The sequence below is a fragment of the Cetorhinus maximus genome, chromosome 5, assembly GCF_964194155.1.
Source record: "Cetorhinus maximus chromosome 5, sCetMax3.hap1.1, whole genome shotgun sequence".
NCBI classification, from domain to species: Eukaryota; Metazoa; Chordata; class Chondrichthyes; order Lamniformes; family Cetorhinidae; genus Cetorhinus; species Cetorhinus maximus.
In genome coordinates this window covers 557,295-580,612 of record NC_135883.1, presented here as the reverse complement: position 1 = coordinate 580,612, position 23,318 = coordinate 557,295, and the positions used below count along the sequence as shown (strand labels likewise).

Genomic DNA, 23,318 nt, shown 5'->3' with positions numbered 1-23,318 from the left:
CTGCGCGTTGATTTAAAATGAACTCTTTCCTCTCTCTCCACGCTCATTTAAAATGAACTCTCGCCTCTCTTTCTGCGCTGATTTAAAATGAGCTCTCGCTTCTCTCCACGCAGTTTTAAAATGAATTCTCGCCTCTCTCTCCGCAATGATTTAAAATGAACTCTCGCCTCTCTCCACGCCCATTTAAAATGAACTCTCGCCTCTCTCTGCGCGTTGATTCAAAATGAACTCTCGCCTCTCTCTCCTCACTTTTTGAAATGAACTTTCGCTTCTTTCTGCGCGTTGATTTAAAATGAACTCTTTCCTCTCTCTCCAGGCTCATTTAAAATGAACTCTCGCCTCTCTCTCCGCGCTGATTTAAAATGAACTCTCGCCTCTCTCTCCGCGCTGATTTAAAATGAACTCTCGCCTCTCTCCACGCCCATTTAAAATTAACTCTCGCCTCTCTCTCCGCGCTGATTTAAAATGAACTCTCGCCTCTCTCTCCGCGCTGATTTAAAATGAACTCTCGCCTCTCTCTCCGCGCTGATTTAAAATTAACTGTCGCCTCTCTCTCCGCGCTGATTTAAAATGAACTCTCGCCTCTCTCTCCGCGCTGATTTAAAATTAGCTCTCGCCTCTCCGTGTTTCTTTAAATTACCTCTCGCCTCTCTCTCCGCGCTGATTTAAAATGAACTCTCGCCTCTCTCTTCGCGCTGTTTTAACATGAACTCTCGCCTCTCCCTCCGCACTGATTAAAAATTAAATCAGGCCTCTCTCTCCGCGATGATTTAAAGTGAACTCTCGCTTCCTTCTCCGCGCTGTTTTAAGATGAAATCTCCCCTCTCTCTCTCCGCTGTTTTATAATTAATTCTCGCCTCTCTGCGCTGATTTAAAATGAACTCTAGACTCTCCGCGTTGTTTGAGATGAACTCTCGCCACTCTCTCCGATCTGTTTTAAAATGAACTCTCGCCTCTCTCTCCGCGCTGATTTAAAATGAACTCATGACTGTCTCTAGACCTTGTTTAAAATGAACTCCCACCTTTCACTCTGCGCTGATTTAAAATGAACTCTTTCCTCTCTCTCCGCAGTGATTTGAAATGAACTCTCGCCTCTCTTTCCCCGCTGATTTAATATTAACTCTCGCCTCTCTCTCCGCGCTGATTTAAAAGGAATTCTCGCCACTCTCTCCGCGCTGATTTAAAATGAACTCTCGCCTCTCTCTCCTCACTCTTTTGAAATGAACTCTCGCCTCTCTCTCCACGCTGATTTAAAATGAACTCTCGCCTCCCTCTCCTCACTCTTTTGAAATGAACTCTCGCCTCTCTCTCCGCGTTGATTTAAAATGTACTCTCTCCTCTCTCTCCGCGCTGATTTAAAATGTACTCTCTCCTCTCTCTCCGTGCTGATTTAAAATGTACTCTCTCCTCTCTCTCCGCGCTGATTTAAAATGTACTCTCTCCTCTCTCTCCGCGCTGATTTAAAATGTACTCTCTCCTCTCTCTCCGCGCTGATTTAAAATGAACTCTCGCCTCTCTCTCCTCACTCTTTTGAAATGAACTCTCGCCTCTCTCTCCGCGCTGATTTAAAATGAACTCTCGCCTCTCTCTCCTCACTCTTTTGAAATGAACTCTCGCCTCTCTCTCCACGCTGATTTAAAATGAACTCTCGCCTCCCTCTCCTCACTCTTTTGAAATGAACTCTCGCCTCTCTCTCCACGCTGATTTAAAATGAACTCTCGCCTCCCTCTCCTCACTCTTTTGAAATGAACTCTCGCCTCTCTCTCCACGCTGATTTAAAATGAACTCTCGCCTCTCCCTCCGTGCTGATTTAAAATGAACTCTCGCCTCTCTCTGCGCGTTGATTCAAAATGAACTCTCGCCTCTCTCTCCTCACTTTTTTGAAATGAACTCTCGCTTCTCTCTGCGCGTTGATTTAAAATGAACTCTTTCCTCTCTCTCCACGCTCATTTAAAATGAACTCTCGCCTCTCTTTCTGCGCTGATTTAAAATGAGCTCTCGCTTCTCTCCACGCAGTTTTAAAATGAATTCTCGCCTCTCTCTCCGCAATGATTTAAAATGAACTCTCGCCTCTCTCCACGCCCATTTAAAATGAACTCTCGCCTCTCTCTGCGCGTTGATTCAAAATGAACTCTCGCCTCTCTCTCCTCACTTTTTTGAAATGAACTTTCGCTTCTTTCTGCGCGTTGATTTAAAATGAACTCTTTCCTCTCTCTCCAGGCTCATTTAAAATGAACTCTCGCCTCTCTCTCCGCGCTGATTTAAAATGAACTCTCGCCTCTCTCTCCGCGCTGATTTAAAATGAACTCTCGCCTCTCTCCACGCCCATTTAAAATTAACTCTCGCCTCTCTCTCCGCGCTGATTTAAAATGAACTCTCGCCTCTCTCTCCGCGCTGATTTAAAATGAACTCTCGCCTCTCTCTCCGCGCTGATTTAAAATTAACTGTCGCCTCTCTCTCCGCGCTGATTTAAAATGAACTCTCGCCTCTCTCTCCGCGCTGATTTAAAATTAGCTCTCGCCTCTCCGTGTTTCTTTAAATTACCTCTCGCCTCTCTCTCCGCGCTGATTTAAAATGAACTCTCGCCTCTCTCTTCGCGCTGTTTTAACATGAACTCTCGCCTCTCCCTCCGCACTGATTAAAAATTAAATCAGGCCTCTCTCTCCGCGATGATTTAAAGTGAACTCTCGCTTCCTTCTCCGCGCTGTTTTAAGATGAAATCTCCCCTCTCTCTCTCCGCTGTTTTATAATTAATTCTCGCCTCTCTGCGCTGATTTAAAATGAACTCTAGACTCTCCGCGTTGTTTGAGATGAACTCTCGCCACTCTCTCCGATCTGTTTTAAAATGAACTCTCGCCTCTCTCTCCGCGCTGATTTAAAATGAACTCATGACTGTCTCTAGACCTTGTTTTAAAATGAACTCCCACCTTTCACTCTGCGCTGATTTAAAATGAACTCTTTCCTCTCTCTCCGCAGTGATTTGAAATGAACTCTCGCCTCTCTTTCCCCGCTGATTTAATATTAACTCTCGCCTCTCTCTCCGCGCTGATTTAAAAGGAATTCTCGCCACTCTCTCCGCGCTGATTTAAAATGAACTCTCGCCTCTCCCTCCCCGCTGATTTAAAATGTACTCTCGCCTCTCTCTCCTCACTCTTTTGAAATGAACTCTCGCCTCTCTCTCCGCGCTGATTTAAAATGAACTCTCGCCTCTCTCTCCGCGCTGATTTAAAATGAACTCTCGCCTCTCTCTCCGCGCTCATTTAAAATGAACTCTCGCCTCACTCTCCACGCTGATTTCAAATGAACTCTCACCTCTCACTCTGCGCTGATTTAAAATGAACTCTCGGCTCTCTCTCCGTGCTGATTTAAAATGAACTCTCGCCACTCTCTCCGCCTTATTTTCAAATGAACTCTCACCTCTCTCTCCACGTTGATTTAAAATGAACTCTCGCCTCTCTCTCCACGCTGTTTGAAAAAGTAGTCTCGCCTCTCTCTCTGCGCTGATTTAAAATGAACTTTTGCCTCTCCGCGTTGTTTGAGATGGACTCTCGCCTCTATCTCCGCACTGATTTAAGATGAACTCTCGCCTCTCTCTCCGTGCTGATTTAAAATGAACTCTCTCCTCTATCTCCGCGCTGATTTAAAATAAACTCTCTCCTCTCTCTCCGCGCTGATTTAAAATAAACTCTCTCCTCTCTCTCTGCGCTGATTTAAAATAAACTCTCGCCTCTCTCTCCGCGCTGATTTCAAATGAATTCTCGCCTCTCTCTCCGCGCTGATTTAAAATGAACTCTTGCCTCTCCGCGTTGTTTGAAATGAACTCTCGACTCTGTCTCCGCGCTGTTTTAAAATGAACTCTTGCCTCTCTCTCTCCGCGCTGATTTAAAATGAACTCTCTCCTCTCTCTCCGCGCTGATTTAAAATGAACTCTCGCCTCTCTCTCCACGCTGTTTGAAAAAGTAGTCTCGCCTCTCTCTCTGCGCTGATTTAAAATGAACTCTTGCCTCTCCGCGTTGTTTGAGATGGACTCTCGCCTCTGTCTCCGCACTGTTTTAAAATGAACTCTCGCCTCTCTCTCCGCACTGATTTAAAATGAACTCTCGCCTCTCTCTCCGTGCTGATTTAAAATGAACTCTCGCCTCTCTCTCCGTGCTGATTTAAAATAAACTCTCGCCTCTCTCTCCGTGCTGATTTAAAATAAACTCTCGCCTCTCTCTCCGCGCTGATTTAAAATGAACTCTCGCCTCTCTCTCCGTGCTGATTTAAAATGAACTCTCGCCTCTCTCTTCTCACACTTTTGAAATGAACTCTCGCCTCTCTCTCCGCGCTGATTTAAAATGAACTCTCGCCTCTCTCTCCGCGCTGATGTTAAATGAACTCTCGCCTCTCTCTCCACGCTCATTTAAAATGAACTCTCGCCTCTCTCCACGCAGTTTTAAAATGAATTCTCGCCTCTCTCTCCGCAATGATTTCAAATGAGGTCTCGCCACTCTCTCCACGCTCATTTAAAATGAACTCTCGCCTCTGTCTCCGTGCTGATTTAAAATGAACTCTTGACTATCTCTAGACCTTGTTTTAAAATGATGTCCCAACTCTTACTCTGCGCTGATTTAAAATGAACTCTTTCCTCTCTCTCCGTGCTGATTTAAAATGAACTCTTTCCTCTCTCTCCGCGCTGATTTAAAATGAACTCTCGCCTCTCTCTCCGCGCTGATTTAAAATGAACTCTCGGCTCTCTCTCCGCGCTGATTTAAAATTAACTGTCGCCTCTCTCTCCGCGCTGATTTAAAATGAACTCTCGCCTCTCTCTCCACCTTGTTTTAAAATGAACTCTCGCCTCTCTCTCCACGCTGTTTTAAAATGAACCCTCGCCACTCTCTCCGCGCTGATTTAAAATTAATTCTTGCCTCTCTCTCCGCGCTGATTTAAAATGAACTCTCGCCTCTCTCTCCTCACTCTTTTGAAATGAACTCTCGCCTCTCTCTCCGCGTTGATTCAAAATGAACTCTCGCCTCTCTCTCTGTGCTGATTTAAAATGAGGTCTCGCCTCTCTCTCCGCCTTATTTTCAAATGAACTCTTTCCTCTCTCTCTGCGCTGTTTTAAAATGAATTCTCGCCTCTCTCTCCGCGTTGATTCAAAATGAACTCTTTCCTCTCTCCTCACTCTGTTCAAATGAACTCCCAACTCTCTCTCCGCGCTAATTTAAAATGAACTCTTTCCTCTTCTCCGCGCTGATTTAAAATGAACTCTCGCCTCTCTCTCTGCGCTGATTTAAAATGAACTCTCGCCTCTCTCTCCGCGCTGATTTAAAATTAACTGTTGCCTCTCTCTCCGCGCTGATTTAAAATTAGCTCTCGCCTCTCCGTGTTCCTTTAAATTACCTCTCGCCTCTCTCTCCGCGCTGATTTAAAATGAACTCTCGCCTCTCTCTTCGCGCTGTTTTAACATGAACTCTCGCCTCTCCCTCATACTGATTAAAAATTAAATCAGGCCTCTCTCTCCGCGATGATTTAAAGTGAACTCTCGCTTCCTTCTACGCGCTGTTTTAAGATGAAATCTCCCCTCTCTCTCTGCACTGTTTTATAATTAATTCTCGCCTCTCTGCGCTGATTTAAAATGAACTCTAGACTCTCCGCGTTGTTTGAGATGAACTCTCGCCACTCTCTCCGATCTGTTTTAAAATGAACTCTCGCCTCTCTCTCCGCGCTGATTTAAAATGAACTCATGACTGTCTCTAGACCTTGTTTTAAAATGAACTCCCACCTTTCACTCTGCGCTGATTTAAAATGAACTCTTTCCTCTCTCTCCGCGGTGATTTGAAATGAACTCTCGCTTCTCTTTCCCCGCTGATTTAATATTAACTCTCGCCTCTCTCTCCGCGCTGATTTAAAAGGAACTCTCGCCTCTCTCTCCGCGCTGATTTAAAATGAACTCTCGCCTCTCCCTCCCCGCTGATTTAAAATGTACTCTCGCCTCTCTCTCCTCACTCTTTTGAAATGAACTCTCGCCTCTCTCTCCGCGCTGATTTAAAATGAACTCTCGCCTCTCTCTCCGCGCTGATTTAAAATGAACTCTCGCCTCTCTCTCCGCGCTCATTTAAAATGAACTCTCGCCTCACTCTCCACGCTGATTTCAAATGAACTCTCGCCTCTCACTCTGCGCTGATTTAAAATGAACTCTCGCCTCTCTCTCCGCGCTGATTTAAAATGAAATCTAGCCTCTCTCTCCGTGCTGATTTAAAATGAACTCTCGCCACTCTCTCCGCCTTATTTTCAAATGAACTCTCCCCTCTCTCTCCACGTTGATTTAAAATGAACTCTCGCCTCTCTCTCCACGCTGTTTGAAAAAGTAGTCTCGCCTCTCTCTCTGCGCTGATTTAAAATGAACTTTTGCCTCTCCGCGTTGTTTGAGAAGGACTCTCACCTCTATCTCCGCACTGATTTAAGATGAACTCTCGCCTCTCTCTCCGTGCTGATTTAAAATGAACTCTCTCCTCTATCTCCGCGCTGATTTAAAATAAACTCTCGCCTCTCTCTCTGCGCTGATTTAAAATAAACTCTCGCCTCTCTCTCCGCGCTGATTTCAAATGAATTCTCGCCTCTCTCTCAGCGCTGATTTCAAATGAACTCTTGCCTCTCACTCTGCGCTGATTTAAAATGAACTCTCGCCTCTCTCTCCACGCTGATTTCAAATGAGGTCTCGCCACTCTCTCCGCGCTGATTTAAAATGAACTCTCGCCTCTCTCTCCACGCTGTTTGAAAAAGTAGTTTCGCCTCTCTCTCTGCACTGATTTAAAATGAACTCTTGCCTCTCTGCGTTGTTTGTAATGAACTCTCGACTCTGTCTCCGCGCTGTTTTAAAATGAACTCTTGCCTCTCTCTCCGTGCTGATTTAAAATGAACTCTCGCCTCTCTCTCCTCACTCTTTTGAAATGAACTCTCGCCTCTCTCTCCGCGCTGATTTCAAATGAACTCTCGCCTCTCTCCGCGCTGATTTAAAATGTACTCTCTCCTCTCTCTCCGCGCTGATTTAAAATGTACTCTTTCCTCTCTCTCCGTGCTGATTTAAAATGTACTCTCTCCACTCTCTCCGCGCTGATTTAAAATGTACTCTCTCCTCTCTCTCCGCGCTGATTTAAAATGTACTCTCGCCTCTCTCTACGCGCTGATTTAAAATGTACTCTCTCCTCTCACTCTGCGCTGATTTAAAATGTATTCTCTCCTCTCTCTCCACGCTGATTTAAAATGAACTCTCGCCTCTCTCTCCTCACTCTTTTGAAATGAACTCTCGCCTCTCTCTCCGCGCTGATTTAAAATGAACTCTCGCCTCTCTCTCCTCACTCTTTTGAAATGAACTCTCGCCTCTCTCTCCGCGCTGATTTAAAATGAACTCTCGCCTCTCTCTCCTCACTCTTTTGAAATGAACTCTCGCCTCTCTCTCCACGCTGATTTAAAATGAACTCTCGCCTCCCTCTCCTCACTCTTTTGAAATGAACTCTCGCCTCTCTCTCCGCGTTGATTTAAAATGTACTCTCTCCTCTCTCTCCGCGCTGATTTAAAATGTACTCTCTCCTCTCTCTCCGTGCTGATTTAAAATGTACTCTCTCCTCTCTCTCCGCGCTGATTTAAAATGTACTCTCTCCTCTCTCTCCGCGCTGATTTAAAATGTACTCTCTCCTCTCTCTCCGCGCTGATTTAAAATGAACTCTCGCCTCTCTCTCCTCACTCTTTTGAAATGAACTCTCGCCTCTCTCTCCGCGCTGATTTAAAATGAACTCTCGCCTCTCTCTCCTCACTCTTTTGAAATGAACTCTCGCCTCTCTCTCCACGCTGATTTAAAATGAACTCTCGCCTCCCTCTCCTCACTCTTTTGAAATGAACTCTCGCCTCTCTCTCCACGCTGATTTAAAATGAACTCTCGCCTCCCTCTCCTCACTCTTTTGAAATGAACTCTCGCCTCTCTCTCCACGCTGATTTAAAATGAACTCTCGCCTCTCCCTCCGTGCTGATTTAAAATGAACTCTCGCCTCTCTCTGCGCGTTGATTCAAAATGAACTCTCGCCTCTCTCTCCTCACTTTTTTGAAATGAACTCTCGCTTCTCTCTGCGCGTTGATTTAAAATGAACTCTTTCCTCTCTCTCCACGCTCATTTAAAATGAACTCTCGCCTCTCTTTCTGCGCTGATTTAAAATGAGCTCTCGCTTCTCTCCACGCAGTTTTAAAATGAATTCTCGCCTCTCTCTCCGCAATGATTTAAAATGAACTCTCGCCTCTCTCCACGCCCATTTAAAATGAACTCTCGCCTCTCTCTGCGCGTTGATTCAAAATGAACTCTCGCCTCTCTCTCCTCACTTTTTTGAAATGAACTTTCGCTTCTTTCTGCGCGTTGATTTAAAATGAACTCTTTCCTCTCTCTCCAGGCTCATTTAAAATGAACTCTCGCCTCTCTCTCCGCGCTGATTTAAAATGAACTCTCGCCTCTCTCTCCGCGCTGATTTAAAATGAACTCTCGCCTCTCTCCACGCCCATTTAAAATTAACTCTCGCCTCTCTCTCCGCGCTGATTTAAAATGAACTCTCGCCTCTCTCTCCGCGCTGATTTAAAATGAACTCTCGCCTCTCTCTCCGCGCTGATTTAAAATTAACTGTCGCCTCTCTCTCCGCGCTGATTTAAAATGAACTCTCGCCTCTCTCTCCGCGCTGATTTAAAATTAGCTCTCGCCTCTCCGTGTTCCTTTAAATTACCTCTCGCCTCTCTCTCCGCGCTGATTTAAAATGAACTCTCGCCTCTCTCTTCGCGCTGTTTTAACATGAACTCTCGCCTCTCCCTCCGCACTGATTAAAAATTAAATCAGGCCTCTCTCTCCGCGATGATTTAAAGTGAACTCTCGCTTCCTTCTCCGCGCTGTTTTAAGATGAAATCTCCCCTCTCTCTCTGCGCTGTTTTATAATTAATTCTCGCCTCTCTGCGCTGATTTAAAATGAACTCTAGACTCTCCGCGTTGTTTGAGATGAACTCTCGCCACTCTCTCCGATCTGTTTTAAAATGAACTCTCGCCTCTCTCTCCGCGCTGATTTAAAATGAACTCATGACTGTCTCTAGACCTTGTTTTAAAATGAACTCCCACCTTTCACTCTGCGCTGATTTAAAATGAACTCTTTCCTCTCTCTCCGCAGTGATTTGAAATGAACTCTCGCCTCTCTTTCCCCGCTGATTTAAAATTAACTCTCGCCTCTCTCTCCGCGCTGATTTAAAAGGAATTCTCGCCACTCTCTCCGCGCTGATTTAAAATGAACTCTCGCCTCTCCCTCCCCGCTGATTTAAAATGTACTCTCGCCTCTCTCTCCTCACTCTTTTGAAATGAACTCTCGCCTCTCTCTCCGCGCTGATTTAAAATGAACTCTCGCCTCTCTCTCCGCGCTCATTTAAAATGAACTCTCGCCTCACTCTCCACGCTGATTTCAAATGAACTCTCACCTCTCACTCTGCGCTGATTTAAAATGAACTCTCGCCTCTCTCTCCGTGCTGATTTAAAATGAACTCTCGCCACTCTCTCCGCCTTATTTTCAAATGAACTCTCGCCTCTCTCTCCACGTTGATTTAAAATGAACTCTCGCCTCTCTCTCCACGCTGTTTGAAAAAGTAGTCTCGCCTCTCTCTCTGCGCTGATTTAAAATGAACTCTCGCCTCTCTCTCCGCGCTGATTTCAAATGAATTCTCGCCTCTCTCTCCGCGCTGATTTAAAATGAACTCTTGCCTCTCCGCGTTGTTTGAAATGAACTCTCGACTCTGTCTCCGCGCTGTTTTAAAATGAACTCTTGCCTCTCTCTCCGCGCTGATTTAAAATGAACTCTCTCCTCTCTCTCCTCACTCTTTTGAAATGAACTCTCGCCTCTCTCTCCACGCTGATTTAAAATGAACTCTTTCCTCTCTCTCCGCGCTGATTTCAAATGAACTCTCGCCTCTCTCTCCAAACTCTTTTGAAATGAACTCTCGCCTCTCTCTCCGCGCTGATTTAAAATGAACTCTTTCCTCTCTCTCCGCGCTGATTTCAAATGAACTCTCGCCTCTCTCCGCGCTGATTTAAAATGTACTCTCGCCTCTCTCTCCGCGCTGATTTAAAATGTACTCTTTCCTCTCTCTCCGTGCTGATTTAAAATGTACTCTCACCTCTCTCTCCGCGCTGATTTAAAATGTACTCTCTCATCTCTCTCCGCGCTGATTTAAAATGTACTCTCTCCTCTCTCTCCGCGCTGATTTAAAATGTACTCTCCCCTCTCATTCTGCGCTGATTTAAAATGTACTCTCTCCTCTCTCTCCGTGCTGATTTAAAATGAACTCTCTCCTCTCTCTCCTCACTCTTTTGAAATGAACTCTCGCCTCTCTCTCCGCGCTGATTTAAAATGAACTCTCGCCTCTCTCTCCTCACTCTTTTGAAATGAACTCTCGCCTCTCTCTCCACGCTGATTTAAAATGAACTCTCACCTCCCTCTTCTCACTCTTTTGAAATGAACTCTCGCCTCTCTCTCCACGCTGATTTAAAATGAACTCTCGCCTCCCTCTCCTCACTCTTTTGAAATGAACTCTCGCCTCTCTCTCCACGCTGATTTAAAATGAACTCTCGCCTCTCCCTCCGCGCTGATTTAAAATGAACTCTCGCCTCTCTCTGCGCGTTGATTCAAAATGAACTCTCGCCTCTCTCTCCTCACTTTTTTGAAATGAACTTTCGCTTCTCTCTGCGCGTTGATTTAAAATGAACTCTTTCCTCTCTCTCCACGCTCATTTAAAATGAACTCTCGCCTCTCTTTCCGCGCTGATTTAAAATGAACTCTCGCTTCTCTCCACGCATTTTTAAAATGAATTCTCGCCTCTCTCTCCGCAATGATTTAAAATGAACTCTCGCCTCTCTCCACGCCCATTTAAAATGAACTCTCGCCTCTCTCTCCGCGCTGATTTAAAATGAACTCTCGCCTCTCTCTCCGCGCTGATTTAAAATGAACTCTCGCCTCTCTCTCCGCGCTGATTTAAAATGAGCTCTCGCCTCTCTCTCCGCGCTGATTTTAAATGAACTCTCGCCTCTCTCTCCGCGCTGATTTAAAATGAACTCTCACCTCTCTCTCCGCGCTGATTTATAATTAGCTCTCGCCTCTCCGTGTTCCTTTAAATTACCTCTCGCCTCTCTCTCCGCGCTGATTTAAAATGAACTCTCGCCTCTCTCTTCGCGCTGTTTTAACATGAACTCTCGCCTCTCCCTCCGCACTGATTAAAAATTAAATCAGGCCTCTCTCTCCGCGATGATTTAAAGTGAACTCTCGCTTCCTTCTCCGCGCTGTTTTAAGATGAAATCTCCCCTCTCTCTCTCCGCTGTTTTATAATTAATTCTCGCCTCTCTGCGCTGATTTAAAATGAACTCTAGACTCTCCGCGTTGTTTGAGATGAACTCTCGCCACTCTCTCCGATCTGTTTTAAAATGAACTCTCGCCTCTCTCTCCGCGCTGATTTAAAATGAACTCATGACTGTCTCTAGACCTTGTTTTAAAATGAACTCCCACCTTTCACTCTGCGCTGATTTAAAATGAACTCTTTCCTCTCTCTCCGCGGTGATTTGAAATGAACTCTCGCCTCTCTTTCCCCGCTGATTTAATATTAACTCTCGCCTCTCTCTCCGCGCTGATTTAAAAGGAACTCTCGCCTCTCTCTCCGCGCTGATTTAAAATGAACTCTCGCCTCTCCCTCCCCGCTGATTTAAAATGTACTCTCGCCTCTCTCTCCTCACTCTTTTGAAATGAACTCTCGCCTCTCTCTCCGCGCTGATTTAAAATGAACTCTCGCCTCTCTCTCCGCGCTGATTTAAAATGAACTCTCGCCTCTCCCTCCCCGCTGATTTAAAATGTACTCTCGCCTCTCTCTCCTCACTCTTTTGAAATGAACTCTCGCCTCTCTCTCCGCGCTGATTTAAAATGAACTCTCGCCTCTCTCTCCGCGCTGATTTCAAATGAATTCTCGCCTCTCTCTCCGCGCTGATTTCAAATGAATTCTCGCCTCTCTCTCAGCGCTGATTTCAAATGAACTCTTGCCTCTCACTCTGCGCTGATTTAAAATGAACTCTTTCCTCTCTCTCCACGCTGATTTAAAATGAACTCTCGCCTCTCTCTCCACGCTGTTTGAAAAAGTAGTTTCGCCTCTCTCTGCGCTGATTTAAAATGAACTCTTGCCTCTCCGCGTTGTTTGAAATGAACTCTCGACTCTGCCTCCGCGCTGTTTTAAAATGAACTCTTTCCTCTCTCTCCGCGCTGATTTCAAATGAACTCTCGCCTCTCTCTCCTCACTCTTTTGAAATGAACTCTCGCCTCTCTCTCCGCGCTGATTTAAAATGAACTCTTTCCTCTCTCTCCGCGCTGATTTCAAATGAACTCTCGCCTCTCTCTCCGCGCTGATTTAAAATGTACTCTCTCCTCTCACTCTGCACTGATTTAAAATGTACTCTCTCCTCTCTCTCCGCGCTGATTTAAAATGAACTCTCGCCTCTCTCTCCTCACTCTTTTGAAATGAACTCTCGCCTCTCTCTCCGCGCTGATTTAAAATGAACTCTCGCCTCTCTCTTCTCACTCTTTTGAAATGAACTCTCGCCTCTCTCTCCACGCTGATTTAAAATAAACTCTCGCCTCTCTCACCGCGCTGATTTAAAATGAACTCTCGCCTCCCTCTCCTCACTCTTTTGAAATGAACTCTCGCCTCTCTCTCCACGCTGATTTAAAATGAACTCTCGCCTCTCTCCACGCCCATTTAAAATGAACTCTCGCCTCTCACTGCGCGTTGATTCAAAATGAACTCTCGCCTCTCTCTCCTCACTTTTTTGAAATGAACTTTCGCTTCTCTCTGCGCGTTGATTTAAAATGAACTCTTTCCTCTCTCTCCACGCTCATTTAAAATGAACTCTCGCCTCTCTTTCCGCGCTGATTTAAAATGAGCTCTCGCTTCTCTCCACGCAGTTTTAAAATGAATTCTTGCCTCTCTCTCCGCAATGATTTAAAATGAACTCTCGCCTCTCTCCACGCCCATTTAAAATGAACTCTCGCCTCTCTCTCCGCGCTGATTTAAAATGAACTCTTGACTATCTCTAGACCTTGTTTTAAAATGAAGTCCTAACTCTCACTCTGCGCTGATTTAAAATGAACTCTTTCCTCTCTCGCCGTGCTGATTTAAAATGAGCTCTCGCTTCTCTTTCTGCGCTGATTTAAAATGAGCTCTCGCTTCTCTCCACGCAGTTTTAAAATGAATTCTCCCCTCTCTCTCCGCGCTGATTTAAAATGAACTCTTGCCTCTCTCTCCACGATGATTTAAAATTAACTCTTGCCTCTCCGCATTGTTTGAGATGAACTCTCGCCTCTGTCTCCGCACTGTTTTAAAATGAACTCTCGCCTCTCTCCACGCAGTTTTAAAATGAATTCTCGCCTCTCTCTCTGCGCTGATTTAAAATGAACTCTCGCCTCTCTTTCCGCGCTGATTTAAAATGAACTCTTACCTCTCTCTCCGCGCTGACTTGAAATGAACTCTACCCTCTCTCTCCGCCTTATTTTCAAATGAACTCTCGCATCTCTCTCCGCGCTATTTTAAAATAAATTCTCGCCTTACTCTCCGCGCTGATTTATGTGAACTTTTTCCTCCCTCTCCACGCTGTTTTAGAATACCCTCTCACCTCTCTCTCCATACTATTTTGTAATAAAGTCTCGCCACTCTCTCCGCGTTGTTTTATTGTGAACTGTCATCACTCTCTCTCTCCACGCTGATTTAAAATGAACTATTGTCTCTCTCTCTGCGCTTTTTAAAAGTGAACTCTCGCCTCTCTGCGCTGATTTAAAATGATCTCTCGCCTCTCTCTTTGACTTTGAAAACAGAGCCATCCAGCTGGCCGGCGATGACCGGGACCGTTCCTGTGCTGACGGTGAGGTCGGCGCTGCTCTACCAAGTGAGGATCCAGCAGTGCAACATTGATCAGCTGTGAGTGATGTGTCCTGTTTCACAGGCCACTGCCATGCACTAATTATCTCCCCTTGCTTTCACAGGCACATCTGCCAAGCAACCATTGCAGTCCATGACCCAGAGTCTCCAATCAAGCCCTGAAGAATTCTCTGAAGTGGAATCTGAAGGCACCCTCCCTGAAGTCCCGTCACAGCGTCACCCACACCCTCCACCAGCGCAGAGACACACACCTCGGTGGGACCTAGCTTTAGAGTAGCCTTGGAATCACAATCTGGTGAGCACATCGCATTTTCTGATCCACAGCAGGTGGGGGCAGGGACCTCCCAGGCCCCCGACACTCGGAGGAGCTGCTGGAGGCCAGACTGTTGCTGAGTCTGAGTCAGATGATGAGCCTCTGGACTCGGTCATGTCACAGTTGCTGGAGCTGCAAAGACAAGCTCGGGAACATCAGGAAGGGATGTCCGCTGCACTCCTCAGATTGCAAGGCACAATGGAGGAATCTGTCCATCTTCAGGCTGAGGTGATAGCGCCAGCATTGCAACGCACCAAGGTCAACACTGGCAGGATGGTGGCTGCCATGGAGACCTTGGTCCAGGACGTTGCTCCTGCACTGCTGCGCGGGCTGAACTCCATCGCTGATACAATAGTTAGGCCTCCAACAGTGTGTACACGAGAGGGGCACGGGCAGCTCGATCTCACTCCAGCTACCCCTTCTCCTCATGGAGTCAGCCTGGGGCCCTCGGGCACCCATAGGGAGGAGGGTCAGCAGGTTAACACTCCGGACCCATCCACCCAGGTGACTCCGGGAGAGTCCGGCCCATCCAAATCCCGTCTTCCTGTGACCCCCACAGCTCCCGCTTCACAGGCTGAGGAAGGTGCCACTGCCACACAGCAGGACCCCGAAAGCAGGCCGGGGCCCTCCGGGTCTCGACCCTCCAGAGAACGCCCGCCAAAGTCAGCACAGTCAGAGTGATGGCATCATGGCATTGTCGCTGGACTAGTAATCCAGAGACACCGGGTAATGCTCTGGGAACCCGGATTTGAATCCCACTCTGGCAGGTGTTGGAATTTGAATTCAATAAAAATCTGGAATTAAAAGTCTAATGATGAAACCATTGCCAATCGTTGTAAAAACCCATCTGCCCTTTAGGGAGGGAAATCTGTCATCCTTACCTGGTCTGGCCTACATGTGACTCCAGACCCACAGCAATGTGGGTGACTCTTAAATGCCCCCTGAACTAGGGCATCTAGGGATGGGCAATAAATGCTGGCCTAGCCAGCGACACCCACATCCCATGAATGAATTTTTAAAAAGTCAGCAGCTGTCTCCGCCTCCGCTGTGGGTTTCTGGGGAGCACCAAGATGTAGCGGCAGGGTTAGCAAAGTTAGGGAGAATTAGTTGCACAGCCTGAGCATGGGTGTTAATCACTTCTAACTACTGTTCACTATTGTCAATAAACTCCCAACAATGTCTCCCTCTCTATGGCTCCTTGTTCTGATGAGCAGTGTTCGTGTCACTCAGATGTGAAATCTTTCTGCACAAGATAAAGGCAGGTGTCTCAGTCCAGGGCCCCTTCCCTGTGTCTGTGCAGCCTTCAGACCAAAGTGATGGTCCAGCCTCACACTCCTTGGACACATTACTGATGCCTGCACCTCGATGGTGCTGGTCATTGCTGCCAGAATGTAGTGGGCAGGCGCCACAGAGTTCCCTCATTCTCTCTGTGTGCTCTCAGCACCTTTAAGGTGGGTCTGGCCCCCATCACACCAGCATCTGTGACCAGTGAGGCTGTGCACCAGCTCCTGAAGGGCTGAGGTGCTGAAGGTGGACACAGCATCAGATGTATCTAAAGTTTCATGGTTGCGTCTCTGAGATGACCCTGATCATGGAGGGCAAGTGAGCTGCCCTCGGCCAGACAGGAGTCAGACATTCTCAGAGGCTGTGTGAAGATCTATGGAGTGTCCTCACTGCATGTTCTCATCATCCTCCTGGAATCGAGCGACTATTAGGGCCTCCACTGCATCTCCCTGACAGGAGCATTCACACAGAGGGTATTGGTGCTGCCATAAGCCAGACTGGAGTCAAAAGTTCACAACTGCGATGTGAGGATCTACAGGGACACCTCACTGCATCTCGTCATCATCCTCCACAAATCTGGCAGCTATGAGGGCCTCCCAAGTGTGCCTGCCTCGTCTAGTCAGTGCGAGGGCCTCATCCCTGTCATCGTCGCCTCTCAGGACCTCCTCACCCTCATCCTCTTCGGCATCTTCCTCATCGGAGGAGACCTCCAGCTCCTCCATCTCCTCCTCAGCCAGCTCCTCTCCCTGTTGCAGCGCCAGGTTGTAAAGGGTGCATCAGATGACGATGATGTGTGACCCCCTCTGAGGACTGTATTGCAGGGCTCCACCAGACCGGTCCAGGCACCGGAACCACATTTTCAGTATCCCGATGGTCTGCTCCACCAAGTTGTGAGCTGCTGCATGAGCCTCATTATAGCGTCGCTCTGCTGCAGTCTGAGGCCGCCACACGGGTGTATCAGCCAAGGCCTCTGTGGGTAGCCCTTGTCCCCGAGGAGCCAACCCTGCAGCCTCTGTGGACCCTGGAAGACTGCAGGGATCTGTGAGTGACTCAGGATGTAGGCATCGTGCACACTCCCTGGAAACTGTGCGCATACCTGCAGGATGCGTTTCTGGTGGTCGCACACCAGCTGCACGTTCAGTGAGTGGAAGCCCTTGTGGTTGATGAAGTCCATCGAGTGTAGCGATGGAGACCTGAGCGCCACATGAGTGCAGTCGATCGCACCCTGTACCTGTGGGAATCCCGAGATCAGGGAGAATCCAATGGCCCTTGTATCCTGGCTGTCCTGGTCCCGGGCGAAATGCACAAAGTTGTGGCCATGGAGAAGATGCAACCGTGACCTCATGGATGTATTTGTGGGTGGCGGATTGTGAAACCCCACAGAATCGCCTGTGGAGCCCTGAAAGGAGCCACTGGTATAGAAATTGAGCACTGCAGTCACTTTCACAGCCACTGGCAGTGGATGCCCTCCATGTCCCCTTGGCGACAAGTCCTGCAGTAAGTGCCAGATGTGAGTCACCAGGTCCCTAGACATGCGCAGTCATCGGTGACACTGGTTCTCAGTCACCTGCAGGAATGGCAGGCGGTGTCTATAGACCCTGGGTCACTAGGTGCTGACCAGCCACGGCTCACTGTCGCTCCTGGGCAGCGTGTGTGGGAGTCCCTGCTGCCCCTTCTTCATGAGGTTGCTGCTCCTGCCTTTGCACGGCCAGGTGTCTCAGTCACTCTCTCCTCCACCTTATCCGCTCTCTGTAAGCATCAGGCACACAGCTCAGTCACCAGGATCCATGATCCTGATGTGGTTCTCCTGCAGCATGAAAGAGAGAGAGAGAGAGAGAGAGAGATGTGGTTATCATGGGTGTACTTAGCACCTTTCCTGACCCTGTGTGACTGCCCCTTAATGCTTCCCGGAGAGAGCTGGTCACCCGTTGGATGGCCAGAGATGAGTGCGCTGCATGGCTGCCCTGTCAACCTGTGACATGGGGGACACTGGTCCAAACCAGGATGCTGGGATTGCGAGGGGGCTGTGAGCGTCTCCAGCAGTGACTGTTACATGGCCAGTGTTGGCGAGGAGATTGTACAACGTGTGCATTAACTGTTTGCGGACTGGCAGTCTGTGCTGGGGGGGTTAGCGGGTTACGGGGGGTGGGGTGCGCGGGTAAGGTCTGGGGGGTTTGCTGGCCCTTTGGTGCCTCTGGGTAGTTTGCATGGGCGGCCAGGCTAGGAGCCTGACCCCAATCACATCACTGTGCCTGGTCTGTCTCAGTTGCTGAGGTCCGGTCAGTTTATACAGGTGTCCCTAATGTGTGGCCACTTCCCTCACTTACCCTGACCCCATCCCAATTGCCTGTGTGCGGGATCCAACATCAGGGCAGCAGCTGGTCCCCCCCCCCACCTCCCCCACCCTCTCCCCACCTCCCCACCCCCCTCCCCCCACCTCCCCACCTCTTTCCCTCCCCCCTCACCTCCACCTGCCCCCCTCCCCCCAACCTTCCCCCCTCCCCCGGCTCCCCCCACCCCCCCACCTCCCCCCCCTCCCCCCACCTCCCCCCCCCTCCCCCCCCCTCCCCCCCACTCCCCCCCCCCTCCCCCCCTCCCCCCACCTCCCCCCCCTCCCCCCCCTCCCCCCCCTCCCCCCCACTCCCCCCCCCTCCCCCCCTCCCCCCCCCTCCCCCCCACTCCCCCCCCCCCCTCCCCCCCTCCCCCCCCCCTCCCCCCCTCCCCCCCCCCCCCCCCCCCCCCCCCTCCCCCCCTCCCGCTTCCATGGCAGGGCAGCAGTTTAAAACTCTGTTTTAACATGAACTCTCGCGTCTCTCTTCGCGCTGTTTTGAAATGAGTCATAGAGTCTACGGCACAGAAAAAGGCCCTTCCTGAGCCAGGTGGGCCAAGGCGGAACATTTCCCGACTCCTGCTCCCCACCTCCAGGATGAAAATGCAGACCATTAAAATGGAAGGTTCATTACTCGCTGCCTGTTTACCTGAATTGACTGGTAGTGCAGATTGATGCCTTTGGCACAAACTGAATTGTGTGTTTTGTGCTATGTCGAAGACGTTGTGAGCAAAGGGACTTTATACTAATACCGAGATAACTAGCCTGCTCTCATGCTTTCTGCTTTTTGCCATATTTCCTCAGCTTGGCTGATGAAGGTTCATTGGCTCCACAAGCAGCCCCTTCTCGCTGGTTTGCTGCTGAGTTGAGGTATTTGTATTGGAGCCACTGTGGGATATTCTTCAGAGTTGATTTGCATTGTTTGTAATGCAGAGAGGATTTCAGAGAAATAACTTCATAGCTGTTAACAATGAAAGAAGTTCGACATTGAGGCCCTGGTATTGAATCACCACCACGAACGGATCATGGGGAAGGATTTTCAGGAGAAACCCAGAAATACTCATTTCCCAGATATCCTGCAGAAACTAACTGGACATTTTAAACAATTTTCAACAGGCAGCCAGCTGGTTGGATGAGCAAATTGGTCATTGGGTCCAAGTGGGATGGCGGTGGTGGTGAGAGAATTGGACATTGTGAGGGATGGGACCTGATTGGTTACAGCATGGGCAGATTAATGTTATTGGGGATTTGGCAGTCAGCTGATCACAGGGGTCCAATCATGAGGCGATAAGCTTATTGGGCCTGGGGGAAATACTACCGCTTTTCCTGACTCACCAGCGATGCAAGAAAGACATTACCTCATTCATCCAGCCATTCTCAACTCATTTTATCTGCCAGGTTTCCAGCCTGGGATTCCCAACCTCCATGTGTTAAAAATAAAAAATCTACTCAAAGTGGCACACAGCCTCCTTAAAAGATTTAAATGATTGACCTGCCTCCAGAGAATGAATTAACCATTTGTTGCCTGACCCATCTCCATTAAACCACAGTTGGCCGGATTGGATGCAGGTTGGAAGGAAGTTATTTTTAAATTTTTGCTATTCCACTCAACACACCTCTCCTTGGGGGTTAAAACTCCCCCATAACTGTGCCTGCAAAGTGTTGTTTGATATTTCATGTGCCTGCATGCCATTGCAATGTAAAAGTGCTCGGCAGAGCAAGGGTTAAAGTGGGACTGGAAAATAGCACAGCCCATGGTATGCTGTATAGAGTCACATGGCAGTAGACTGATAGAACAGCCTAGAGAGGACACTCTGGAACTGGCTGTATGGAGGTAACAGCATCATGCATGACAGTAACCTGAGATCCATGAACATTTAAAGAGTAACAATAAAGGGTTCATGTTTAAATATACAAACCTCAAGATCTCATCATAGAGACAACTAAAGAACCATATTACAACATGGTGGCAGCAGTGGGATCTTCCGAAATATATCACATCAGCGGTGACCTGAAAGGTGGCAGCATTTTAAATGATGAACCCAGAACCGTATCCCAAAGTCTGAAACACTAAAAGCAGCTGAAGCCAACCTAGAGTGATATGCACCTCAAGAGAAAACTTGACAAAACGATTGCAGAAGCTTCCCTACGGACTTAGAAGTTAAGGATTCCACGGGAGTGAGTGGAAGCCAATTGCAAGAGCCCTGAGTGGCACAGAGCAAAAGAACTGCTTAGATCGCAAGACAGGTGAGCAACACTACAAAACGTGCCAGACTCTGAGACGGCACTGAGCTCAGACACTTAGTTAGATCACAAGATGGTGTGCAAAACTACAAAAATTGCAAGACCCTGAGTAATGAAGAGTCAAAGAACCTGGTCAGTTTTTGAGACAGTGAGCAAAGTTTTTAAAAAATAAGCTGCCTTTACATTATAGAATAGGTGGTGGTCCCAGGGCTTAGCAGATTGCAGCAGTGGTGGCCATGCTGCACGGAAGTTCAAAAGAAATTGGCTGGCAGAGTCACAGGGCACAGTAAAAGAAAATTAAAATCCTGCAGAGTTTAAGAGACAGGGTTCCCCTTTCAGTCGGAAAAAATAAAGTTTTTCAGTAAAGACCAAAAAAAAATTGCTGCTGTTCTGAAGAGTTTAAAATAAATGGCACTGAGAGTTAAAAAAAACAGAAAACAAAACCTTCAGAGTTGACAGCTCATGTCTTATTAAAAAAGCGCGCACCCGCCAAAACTCTCGATGCACAAAGCTCAAAACTGCAGAGTTTCAGAAAAGAAAGAATCGACCAGAAAAGAAATGCTGCAGTAGTCTCTTATAATAAAGTTTGAAGGAACCCACAATTGCAGGTACCCCGAGAAAGCATGGGAAAATTACTGGGAGAAAACTGCTAGGCTGCCAATAAGCCCAAATTTCAAAATAAACAGGATCTGCAGAATTCAAAGAGAAGGAAAAGAGAGAAGTGTTGCTGTTTTAAAAAGTTTGCAGCCACAGTCACCAGGGAGCCGGACAAAATCAGAAAAGTGCAGGAAAATTGCAGTGACAGAACGGACAGCTGCAGATAGCCCGAAGTGAAAAAACGGTTACTGCACTGACAGTCTTAAAGGGATAATGAAATTTAAAACTGTAACTACAAGAAAAAACAAGCAGCCATGGACAGCAAATTAGAAGAGCCAGATGCATTAGGAGTCTTGGAGAAGACGATTTTTAGTTTACAGGAGACTTACAGGATTAAGTAAGGAATCAGAAGAAGTGCAAGTTAATAAGTGTTTATCCATCTTTGGTTCATTTCCTGATGAAGTTCTCCACAGCCAATGTATAGTTTCATACTTGACAACAATTTGGTGAAATGTCAAAAGGCTTTGCCATATATTTTAAACTCCAAGTTATGGAGAGCGCAGACTAAAAGAAAGTCTAGCATAGCCCCAATAAACCGCCAAGGGCAACAAGATACCCCAGAGAGAAGGAAACTCCCAATAAAGTGCCGAGGACAACAAGAGACTCCAGAGGGAGGGCAGCTCCCAGGAAAGCACTGAGGGAAACAAAAGATCTCAGAGGGAGGGCAACAAAAGACCCCAGAGTGAGAGGAAAACTGACAACTGCAGAAAGAGGGAGCCACAAGACCCCAGAGTGAGGGAAATAGATGGTAGTGCAGAGGGAGCAGATGGCTATGAATGAAGGAAAGCTATCTGAGGTAACTCAAAAGAAGCAAAACATACAAAATGTAAATGAAGCTGTTCTATAGGAAAATGTTCGCATCAAAGCTGAACTGGAAGGTTTGAAGTGCAAGATTCAAGCTGAGTATATACCTTTGAAAATGCATAATAAACTGAAGTCTTCAATGAATCAAGCTGTTTGAGATCTGAGCAAACAAATTTCAAAGATGACACAACGCTACCAGGAGGAGATAATGACCCTCAATTCCACAGGTGACAAATCAAAGCAGGAGTTGGGAAAACCCAACCAAACGTATAGCCAGGCAAAACAGCAGGCATAACAGGCATGCAAAGAAGTTGCTACCCTGAAAGACGCCTTGATGAATCAATATGTAGCCATGAAAAACATGAGGAACTAAAAAGAATGTTGAATATCACTTCAGAAAAGGTTGCATTGGAATTATCAGTCACAACAAAACAATGCACTGAAGCCCAGAGTGAGTTGGCAAGATGTAACATGGAAATAAACTGTTGAAAGAACAACTGATTGTTTTTCAAGATCAAGTGCAAAAGGAATGCATAGCCATTCAGCAACATAAAGAAATGAAGACTGTCTTAAACAGCAGAATGGAGCACAGCAGAAGAAACTCAAGGAGACTACACTAAATTACAGGAAAGCTCAAGGTGAAGCAAGTGAGCTTGGCAAAGAAAAGGAAAACCTGTTGACAGACCTTCACATGCTACAAGAATCCCTTAGGACAAAGTTTATTCCTCTGGAAAATTATGAAGAAAAGGAAAATTAATTTAACATCATTCTGAACAAACTGTAGAACCAGTCGTCTGAGAAGACTCTGCAATGTTTTATATTCCAGCAGAAAGCCAAGAGCTACAAGAAACACATGGAAGAGCCAAAGGAGCAGTTGAATGGCAGGAGGAGGCATTGAAAGGAAAAGCTGTTGAACTTTCCAAGCTGCAAGTAGATAATGAAGCCATGAGAAGCACAATTACAGAAATGAAACAAGGTAAGACTTCATCAGAGACAGAACTGGCCAACAGTGAAACCAAAACGATGGACAAGGACAAAGTTCTGTTGCAGACAGAAAAAGAAGAGTCAGAAATGAGATTGGAAAATGCAAATCCGACACTGAAGCGCCTTGCACTAGAAGAAGGAAAAGCTAAGCTGAATGAAAAGATTCATAAGGTTGTTAAAGGATTTGAAAATAAAACAGCAAACAAGTGTTTGGTTAAAATTGTGAAACAAATGGATATGAAAGTCCCATTTGCAAAATGTATGCATCTAGCAAGAACATGGTGGACACCAAGGAAAAAGAAGATTTGAGTCTAGCCTAGGAATGAACAGAGTGCACATTCCCTTCGGAAGAAACAGGACAAACACACAGTGTCCAAAAATAGCAGATGAATTGTTGATAAAGAGAAATGCAACTCGAAGGAGTGCAAAAAGTGAATCAAATGGAGTCAGCCAAGTACCAGAAACACAGAGGACTACTACCATTCCTCCAAACATGACAGACCAAGATGTGGAAGAACTGTCAAGCCTCAAGACCGTCTGAATTTATAAAGTCAGAGACTTTAGGTGAGGAAGAAGATACAGCAAGTAAAGATTGTATTGTAATACTCCGTTGGAAGGAAGGAAAGTTTTTGTTGGAGGAGAAAGGGGGATATTGTATGATGTTGTATGTGCCTGGATGCCATTGTAAGGTAAAGGTGCTCGGCAGTGCAATGGTCAATGTGGGACTGGAGAATAGCACTG

At 47.1% G+C, this 23,318-nt stretch overlaps 1 protein-coding gene across 3 annotated transcripts in view; it reads left to right on the top strand.

Annotated features, from left to right (window-relative positions):
• LOC144680453 (XK-related protein 6-like) overlaps positions 1 to 23,318 on the top strand; it is a 916,065-nt gene that overhangs the window by 851,941 nt on the left and 40,806 nt on the right. Inside the window, exon 8 of one of the 3 annotated variants that reach the window (XM_078541418.1) lies at positions 19,013 to 19,057. The exons of the other annotated variants lie outside the window; for them this stretch is intronic. Coding sequence (XP_078397544.1) covers positions 19,013 to 19,057 — 45 coding nt within the window. The remainder of the gene's footprint in view (positions 1 to 19,012; positions 19,058 to 23,318) is intronic. 3 annotated transcript variants of the gene reach the window in all.